Source organism: Aethalodelphis obliquidens, unplaced genomic scaffold (genome assembly GCF_003676395.1).
Source record: "Aethalodelphis obliquidens isolate GAN/ISIS:26980383/991018 unplaced genomic scaffold, ASM367639v1 scaffold7, whole genome shotgun sequence".
NCBI classification, from domain to species: domain Eukaryota; kingdom Metazoa; phylum Chordata; class Mammalia; order Artiodactyla; family Delphinidae; genus Aethalodelphis; species Aethalodelphis obliquidens.
In genome coordinates this window covers 595,911-605,120 of record NW_020837951.1, presented here as the reverse complement: position 1 = coordinate 605,120, position 9,210 = coordinate 595,911, and the positions used below count along the sequence as shown (strand labels likewise).

Sequence of the window (9,210 nt, the reverse complement as noted above, 5' to 3'; positions counted from 1 at the left end):
CCTCCGCCCTGAGAGGAGGGCATTGGCGGATCACGTGTCCCGGCACAAGTCGCGCACGGAGAGGGGCGCGCACGCGCAGACCTGCGGGCCGATCGGGGTCTGGTTTGCCCCGTTAGCTGCTGCGGCCAGTCAGCGCCTCCCGGTCCGTGGATGCTACCCTGATGGGAGCACCTTCCTTCCCTGGCCCCCACGTTTGCCTAACCAAACCCGGGGGGACAGGTGTGAATCGTCAGGAAGATGAGACCAGGGGACTCCAGAACCAATTATTGTCCAGGATCATGTCCTTTCACTTCTCAGGTCTCTCCGCCCCACTCCGTGTCCCCTAGTCCCTCTCAGCCCCTCCAGGTCTCCTGTCCCCCCCAACACGCTCCTGGGTCTCCTGAGCCTGGGGCTCACCCTGGCCTCGGAAGGAGCTAGTCACACGTTCTGAGAGCCACAGGGGCCTCATGGGAACAAGACCCCTGGGGCAGGCTCATTACCCCCTTTTGGCTTCCCCCCACTTTTGTAACCTCAGGACACACTTGTGGTTCTGACATCAACCTCACTCCCATGGAAGTCCCCTGAGGAGGGACTGGGCCTGGCTGCTTCCCTGGGGACATGGAGGGGGCAGGTCCCCCTCCCCATGGTGGGAAGGCAGTGAGAGGGGAAGAAAGTACCCCATGCACCTCTCCTTCCGGGGGCGGGTGAGGCCGCCCACAAAGGCTGACTGCTGGGTCCTTTGAGGCCGTGAACGACTGTCTGCCTGCTGCTCCTGCCTGGCGGTAACGCACCCTCCCGCTGGGACCATGGCCACCGGTAAACAGAGCCGTCGTTGTGGATGCCTCCGACAGCTGCAGGCTGGGGCAGGAGGGCCAGGCGCCTAGCACTCCCACAGCCCCTGCCCACTCTGCCCTGCGTCCCGCTGGGCCACAGAGCCGCACTGGGCCCAGACCGGCCCCCCAGCCCAACCTCTCCACCCTGCAGCAGGAACACCCTTGGCTAAGGGTGGGGACCTGCAGGGCTTACCCCCGCCAGCCCTGGGCAGCAGTGGCAACTGTGGTCCTTGGCCGAGGGACACGGGGAGCTTCCTGCTGTCTTGTTCCCAGTGTTCACTTTGGGAGGGCAAGGTGGACAACCTGGTGCCACGGGGGGCTCTGGGGCTCACACCTGGGTGGGAGACACAACCTCTATTTTGTTACCTGTAAAGTAGGGGGGCCATGCCGAACTCCCAGCCCTGTGTGCACTGGTCACAGGAAACAGGGACCTTTGCCAGTGGGGATCTCAGGCAAGTGTGGGGGGCAAGGAGAGAAGGCTTTGACAAACATCTCAAAGAGCACTGCTCACTGGCTCGCTTGGAGGAAAATCTGAGCTGCTCCCTTGCTCACCAGTTTGTGGGTTTGGGACAACTCAATGCTACCAGGCCCCAGAGCCTCCCTGCTGCAGGGCCAGGGCCGTGCAGACTGCTGCTTGGGCAGCTAAACCACTTTGCAGGGCACCGTGAGAACCCCGGATGCCAGGCAGTGACCCTGCACACCCCACATGCCACTGCCTGTGGCCAGCAGAAGCCGGGCCCACCTTCCTGGACTGGCATGGAGGGGGGACTGACCAGCACTTTGACATGCTGACTCACCCTCCAGGTCAGGACTGCAGCTGCAGACCACTCTCAGGGGATGCAAAGGCTAATCTCTATGCCGGCATGCTGCTTGCCCCAACAATTCCATCCACAGATTAAGTATAGAATAACATGTCCTAACGCTGCAGTATACCATGATACCGTAGTGTCATGTATTACACGGTGAAGAGAAAAGCGCATTCTCTTTAGGTAGAAATAAACAGGTATTGCCCCCAACACCCTTGGGTTGGTGAGCAAAGGAGGGTAAGAACCGCACTGAGAAAACCAGAATCTACAGAGGACCCAGTGGCCACGGCAATGGAGGCTGTCCAGGGCAGACCCAAGGTCGTAATTCCTGGTTTCTTAAATGTTATGCAAATATACTGCAAGTTTACTGTTTGTAAAAGGAGTGATTAAAGGTGTGACCACGTGTAATTTAACTGTTTTTCCTTCATAAATTTTTTCCCCCCCAAACAAAAATCAAGGACGAGTAAAAACATTTGTCCACCCAGGTGTACTGGTCCGTGGTTGCCCAGAGGCCTGGGCGCTGCCCTCGTCTCCACGCAGTTCTGTTCTCTCCTGGGGCCAAAGTCTCAAGGCAACGGGCGCAGGGCCAGCGCGGTCTCCACAACAAGCCGCTGCTAGGCAGGGCCCCCTCCCGCCCTGCCCTGCCCTCCTCTCCCCTCCCCGCCCCACCGGGCCCACTTCTCCCCTCCTCTGCCCCCTCTCCACGGGCCCGGCGCAGCGGGCCCACGTGCTCCCCCACCTGCCCGCGACGGGTGCGGACCAAGGAGGGGAGCAGGGAGCCACAAGGTCTCCGCCGCTCTGGGGGGAGGGCCCGACTCCACCGACACACCCGCCCCGCCGCCCCTTGGCTCCTGAGCCCCGTATGTCTCTGCTATGAACGGCTCCGCGCCCCTCCTCGGCTCGAAGACCCAGCAACCCGCGCTCGGCCGCCCTCCACAGGGCGCAAGGCGGGCCCGGGCTTAGGCGCTCGCCCACGGGGCGCGCCCCGCCTACCTTCCCCGGGCCTCGGGCCGGCCCTCCCCCGCCCTCCCCGCTTGGCCCCTCCCGAGCCCGCGCCCCCGCCCGCGTGGGTCCCCGCGGCACTGCGGCGGTTACCAGGACGCTGGCCCAGCGTAGCCAATAGCGCCGGCCTGTCGGCGTGCTCTCCGGAGCCAACCAATGAAAGAACAAATCAATCATTTGAACCACCCAATGGACAGAGCACCGCAGAGCGAAGGGGGGTATTTTGATAGGGAGAGCAGAGGCCGCGGCGGACCAATAAAGGGCCAAAGGCGTTGGGAAGGCGGGCGTTAGGCGGAAAGATTGACGGAGCTGCAGCCAATCAAATGAGGACGCTTGCTAGCCTCGCTCTGGAAACTCAATACGAGGCTGGCGGGGGCGGGCGCGGCGGCTATATAAGCACCGGCGGCGAGTCAGTTGTAGCACTCTGCGCGCCAGCTCTTCGGCCCTCGCTCCTCATCTACCACTGCTGCCGCCGCCGCCGCCGCCGACGCCATGAGGGAGATAGTGCACCTGCAGGCCGGCCAGTGCGGCAACCAAATCGGCGCAAAGGTGAGCGGGGGCGTCGGGGCCGGCGCAGGTCTTCCGGGCGGGGCGAGCGGGCGGCGGGAAAAATGGCGGCAGCGGGCGGGCGGCGGCGGCCCCGCATTGCGGCCCCGCGCGGCGCCCGAACCGGAGTCGGGGCGGGGGCGGCAGCGAGGGCCCTTGGGGGACGGCCCGGCGGCGGCGGCGGCGGGGGAGGGGAGGGCCGCGCCGTCCGGGGCGGGGCCGGCTCCGGGCACCTCAGGCGTGACTCAGCCCCAGCCCGGCCCGCTCGCGTCTCCCGCAGTTTTGGGAGGTGATCAGCGATGAGCATGGCATCGACCCTACCGGCACCTACCACGGGGACAGCGACCTGCAGCTGGAGCGGATCAACGTGTACTACAACGAGGCCACGGGTGAGACCCCCGCGCCCTTTCCCCACCCCCTGCCGCCCCGCGGCCCTCCCGTCGCTGACGCCCTCCCGCCCCCCAGGTGGCAAGTACGTGCCCCGCGCCGTGCTCGTGGATCTGGAGCCGGGCACCATGGACTCCGTGCGCTCGGGGCCCTTCGGGCAGATATTCAGGCCGGACAACTTCGTCTTCGGTGAGCTGCAGGTCGGGCTGGGGGCTGGCTTGATAGCCAGGGCGCCTTATAGGTCAAGGGGTGCCCAAGGTCGTCAGTTTTAGGACCGCAGAGCCGAGGTCCTGATTCACTCTGCACTCCCCGTAGAAGCGGGGTTCAAGGACACACTCCTTCCTTCTCGAGTCACTCAATCCCCGCTCCTAAAGCGGCTTTGGGGGGAAGGCCCAGCTGTCCGCACGCACGGAAGGAGCAGGCAGATGTAATCTGCCAGCCGTGCAGGCTGAGTCAGAGGCGGTGGCGGTTCCTCTGCCCTTGGGAATTGGCGGAGGCTGCCCGTGGGAGCAGCTGGCTTGTCGTTCAACTGCTTTAGCTTGAACTCTTTATTTCTAATCGGGTACGTCGTTACGTTATCCGTCTGGGGGTCCACCTGCTGTACCTGCGGTGGGGGGGTTGTGTGTGGCCTCACGCCGTGTCATCTGGCCTTTTGGCACGGGTGACCAGTGGTGACCACGTGCCTGGCCGAAGAACGACTGGCTGCTCTCCTTTGCAGGTCAGAGTGGTGCTGGGAACAACTGGGCCAAGGGGCACTACACAGAAGGTGCGGAGCTGGTGGACTCGGTGCTGGATGTTGTGAGGAAGGAGGCGGAGAGCTGCGACTGCCTGCAGGGCTTCCAGCTGACCCACTCGCTGGGGGGCGGCACCGGGTCAGGGATGGGCACCCTTCTCATCAGCAAGATCCGCGAGGAGTACCCCGACCGCATCATGAACACCTTCAGCGTGGTGCCCTCGCCCAAGGTGTCGGACACGGTGGTGGAGCCCTACAACGCCACGCTGTCCGTGCACCAGCTGGTGGAGAACACGGATGAGACCTACTGCATCGACAACGAGGCGCTGTACGACATCTGCTTCCGCACCCTGAAGCTGACCACGCCCACCTACGGTGACCTCAACCACCTGGTGTCGGCCACCATGAGTGGGGTCACCACCTGCCTGCGCTTCCCGGGCCAGCTCAATGCTGACCTGCGAAAGCTGGCTGTCAATATGGTCCCCTTCCCCCGTCTGCACTTCTTCATGCCTGGCTTCGCCCCACTCACCAGCCGGGGCAGCCAGCAGTACCGCGCGCTGACGGTGCCCGAGCTCACCCAGCAGATGTTTGATGCCAAGAACATGATGGCGGCCTGTGACCCCCGCCATGGCCGCTACCTGACCGTGGCCGCCGTGTTCCGGGGCCGCATGTCCATGAAGGAGGTGGACGAGCAGATGCTTAACGTCCAAAACAAGAACAGCAGCTACTTCGTCGAGTGGATCCCCAACAACGTGAAAACAGCTGTTTGTGACATCCCGCCCCGCGGGCTGAAAATGTCTGCCACCTTCATCGGCAACAGCACAGCCATCCAGGAGCTGTTCAAGCGCATCTCAGAGCAGTTCACGGCCATGTTCCGCCGCAAGGCCTTCCTGCACTGGTACACGGGCGAGGGCATGGACGAGATGGAGTTCACCGAGGCCGAGAGCAACATGAACGACCTGGTGTCCGAGTACCAGCAGTACCAGGACGCCACGGCCGAGGAGGAGGGGGAGTTTGAGGAGGAGGCCGAGGAGGAGGTGGCCTAGGGCTGCGGTACCGGGTGAGGCATGGGAGCCGTGGGAACTCTTTATTCACTCAGCCTGTTCTCTGATAGCCCTGTCTTTCTGTGTGTGTATTTGTTCTTCTTGTCTCGACATCACATGCTGTACAGGTACCACCATTAAAGCGTTTTCATAGTGTCTGGCTGCGCCTCTCCAGTTCCTTCTGACAGGCCTTGCGGGTGCTGTTGCCAAACGTCAGTGCGTAGTTGTCCTGCATGGCTGCGAGGGGCACCACTGCAGCTGAGCGGGCTCGCCACGTGCGCAGGGTGAGCACGCGAGTGGCTGCTGGAGGGGTCGGCTCGGCCTGCGAACACGCCGACTCCTGGGAGCTTGGGGCTGCCCTGGGCCCCTGCCTCCTGAAGGCAGGTCTGGCCTGTGCACAGGAAACCTCTAGAAGGCCAGCATGGTCTGCAGGCAGCTGGCCTCTGTATGACTTTTAGTGTCAGGGCTGTGAAACCCTTCTACACTGGGGAAGAGGGGACGTTGGGTAGTCCTGCCCCAAGGGAATCGTGTGGTCACACAGCTGGCCTTCTGCCTGAGGTTCAGCACGGGCAAGGGAGCCCAGCCCCGGACGCCTCCCCACAGTGACCTGTCACCGTGACCTTGTCTGGGATGGGGGCGGGGAGCCTACTGCACTCACCTGGTATGAACCCCATGTAGAAAGGTATCAGACCTTGGCTTCTGTAGATGGTGGTGTTAGGCCACTGCGTTCTGGGCAGCCTCTCGCCCGGGGCACGGAAGGGATTTCTGAGCAGGAACTGCGGAAACAGGCAGGCGTTGGCATGTGCTGCCGCCCCCAACTGGTAACCAGTGAGCAGAATGTCCCGGTGGGTGCAAGGCTGACATTCTCCTGGGAATGAGTGGCTCAGGGTCTTTTCCCATCTGTCTGCAACACTCCGAGGCAGAGAGCCAAGACCTAGTCAGAAAGACGTTTGGGGGGCAGGGGCGGGCGGAAGGGAGCAGCCTCTTTGGGCCAGGCAGAGCCCCCTCCCTCCAGGGAAGCCAGAGCGTGGAGACCTCTGTGCTCGCCCAGGGATGGTGTCCACATACCTGGCTCTTGTCAAACTCATCTGTGGCCTGTGCGACCCCATCGCGAAAATTCATCCCTATCACCCAGGCAAAGCGAGGGACAAAGCCAGCATAACCTGGGGAAGGAGGAGCCAGGGCCCCGTTCCCAATCATGCCCATCTTCCCCCGCCCGGGCATTCGCACCTGCTCCCGGGGGGTTAGGGAAGTCTGTCTGGGCTCCTCTCTCCCCCTAAACAGACAGGAATGGGTCAGCAGGAGCTCCCAGTCTCGGGGAGGGCCCTTGGGCAGCCTCACTTGCTCTCCCCAGGTCCTGCCTGGACCCTTGGAGCCTTGCGGGTGCGTGTCGTGCCCAGGCCCCAGGCACCCACCTGAGATGGCCTTGCGCTGGATCAGGTCGGGGTGGTCCATCTGGGGCGGCCTGTGGAAGCAGCCCACACGTAGTGTCTCCCGCTGGTGGGCTGGGGCCAGGCAGTCTTCCCTCATGCAGGGGCACAGCTGGAATGGGGAGGGGCAAGTCAGCACCCCAGCCCCCACCGGGCTCTGGCTGTGGCGAGGCTTGATCCCAGTGCTCCCAGTGTGTCTCTCAGTTACCTGGTACTGCGTGGGGGCCTCACGGGCAGAGGTGGCGCTCATCCAGGCCTCTTCCCCTAATGCCAACCGCAGGCCCGGGTGTCCAAGGTCCCTGGAGTCCCCCTTCCTGCCCGGTGGGCAGGGAGAGTAGAGGGGGTAGGGCACGAAGCCTGCAGGCAGTGGGACTTGCCTGGATACATTCTCTCCTCCCGGCGGCCCCTGGGCATCCACCTCCTGGGGTGGGAACCGGCCCAGGATCTCACAGTTCTTGTAGGGCTTCAGACCTGTATGGACAGGGCAGCCTTGAGCCACAGCGGGCATGGGGGCGTCCCCGGGGCTGCAGGGCCGGTGGGCGGGCAGCGGCTTAACTGGTGTACTGGCAGACGTAGGGCTCTGTCAGTTCACGGCAGGGCGTAAAAGGTGGCTGGGACTTGCTGAAGTCCTCGATGGACTTGGGCTTGGCTATGGGGGACAGCACGGAGCACGGGCTCTTCGGCACGCTGGCGTCCGCGAGCAGCTGCGCCGTGGTGCGCCCATAGGTGTTCCCCACCTGGTAGCGCAGCTGCGGGTAGAAGCCGGCATAGCTGTGGAGGAGAGAGGAGCCGGTGTGGACCCAGCCTACTGGCCACGGGCAAGATCCGCGACCCGCCTACAGCATGGGGTCACGGCAGCACCTGCTGTCCGGGGCTCTTGGGGCTTGAGTGGGCAGCACAGGCCAAGCACTGAGAACAGGGCTGGCCCACGGGAGGGGAGCTCTGTCATCACCACCATCGGGGTCCCATCCACCCAGCCATCTTCCAACAACAAGGGTCTTAAAGATGAGGCAACGGGGAGCTCTGCCCCCCCGAAAGCATTGCAGGGGTGGTCTGAGACACAGGGCAGCCCATTGTACACGAGTCGGTCCCGCCAGGAAGGTATGGTGGGCATTGGGCCCAGATGGCGGCCACCCGGGAGGCTGGCGGGAGGTGGCACTTGAGCTGAGCGTCATTGAGGCCCGTGGGGAAGTGGCGTGGGCGCCATGGCTAAGCCCTGAGGGCGTCCACTGCTGCCCGGGGCCTGTGTAACGTCCGAGGGGGGTGCGTTGCTTTCCTCTTAAGATCTGCTCAAGAGGATGCAAGTTTGTCAGTCAGCTGCGCGCGGCTGGGGCTGAAGGTGAGAGCCTCTGCAGTGTCACCAGAGTTGGGTCGGGTTCTTCCCAGCCTTTTCCTTGTATGTGGTCTGAGTGTGTGTTGGTGTGCACACACACTCTGGAGGCCTGTTTCTATTCTTATTTATTAGGTTGTGCCGCACAGCACGCTGGATCTTAGTTCCCTGACCAGGATCCCACCCGTGGCCCTTGCAGTGGAAGCTCAGAGTCTTAAACGCTGGACGGCCAGGGAAGTCCCTCGTTTCTGTTGTTGGCATGCGGGACACCTAGCAAGGTGGCCTGGCATCGGTGTCCATCACTTTACTCCACATGCTCCTCTTCTCTTTATGTTTTTATTTATTTTTTTTGGCCGCGCGGCATGCAGGAACTTAGTTCCCCAACCAGGAATCGAACCCGTGCCCCCTGTGGCGGAAGTGCAGAGTCCTAACCACTGGACCGCCGGGGAATCCCCAGTTCATCTCCTCTTTAAAGCGCGGAGTGCTCTATGGAAGGAGAAGCCAGCCTCCCCAGCTGTCGCGCTGTCCCCAGTTTCTGCTCTCGACAGACGTGCTGGCCACCTGAGACGGCTGCTCCAGCAGGGCAGGTCGGCCGGGCCCTCTCGAGCCCACCCCAGCCCTCCCTCCTGGCCCCTCCAGCCCTCGGCCTCACCCCCATTTCCCTGGCCTTCCGGGTCCCCAGGTTCCTGCTCAAGGGCCTCACCCTCTGGCCTCAGCTTCCTGGAGACCCAGCTCTGGGGCCCCCCTCACAGCTGAGCAACCTTCAGCCCTTAGGCCCCGGCCTTGCTCCCCCATCCTCGGGGACCCCAGCCTCCCCGCAGGGCTCCGGCGCTTACCCAGGGATGTAGTGAGGTTCCGGTGGGAAGAGGTTGTGCTTCTGAGTAGCTGTCATCGCGCCTCAGCTCTGCCTGGGCTGCCTTCAGCCCCTCTCGTGCCTGCACCTGGCTCCTTCCAGAGAGGAGTCCTTGTTGCCTGGCAACCATTGTGAAGAGGCCCGGCATTGTTGGGCAGCACCTGGGCCGGGCCCCTTCCCATACCCTGTGAGCACTCCCATTTTACGGGAGGCCCGGGGAGGCGTCTCACTGAGGACAGACCTAGAGCTTGGGAAACGGGGACTGTAA

At 63.3% G+C, this 9,210-nt stretch overlaps 2 protein-coding genes across 2 annotated transcripts; one reads left to right on the top strand and one right to left on the bottom strand.

Moving 5' to 3' along the window:
* The first annotated feature begins 3,015 nt into the window (after positions 1-3,015).
* Positions 3,016-5,485, top strand: TUBB4B (tubulin beta 4B class IVb). Its single transcript, XM_027104176.1, has 4 exons — positions 3,016-3,169; positions 3,447-3,555; positions 3,632-3,742; positions 4,272-5,485. The coding sequence occupies exons 1-4, from the start codon at positions 3,113-3,115 to the stop codon at positions 5,330-5,332; spliced, it is 1,338 nt and encodes a 445-aa protein (XP_026959977.1). The 5' UTR covers positions 3,016-3,112; the 3' UTR covers positions 5,333-5,485.
* On the bottom strand, positions 5,422-9,075 carry CIMIP2A (ciliary microtubule inner protein 2A). The gene is made up of 6 exons (XM_027104177.1): positions 8,926-9,075; positions 7,316-7,530; positions 6,968-7,230; positions 6,398-6,871; positions 5,988-6,105; positions 5,422-5,566 (listed from the first exon to the last, which is right to left on the bottom strand). The coding sequence occupies exons 1-6, from the start codon at positions 8,979-8,981 to the stop codon at positions 5,478-5,480; spliced, it is 1,215 nt and encodes a 404-aa protein (XP_026959978.1). The 5' UTR covers positions 8,982-9,075; the 3' UTR covers positions 5,422-5,477.
* Positions 9,076-9,210: the final 135 nt, after the last annotated feature.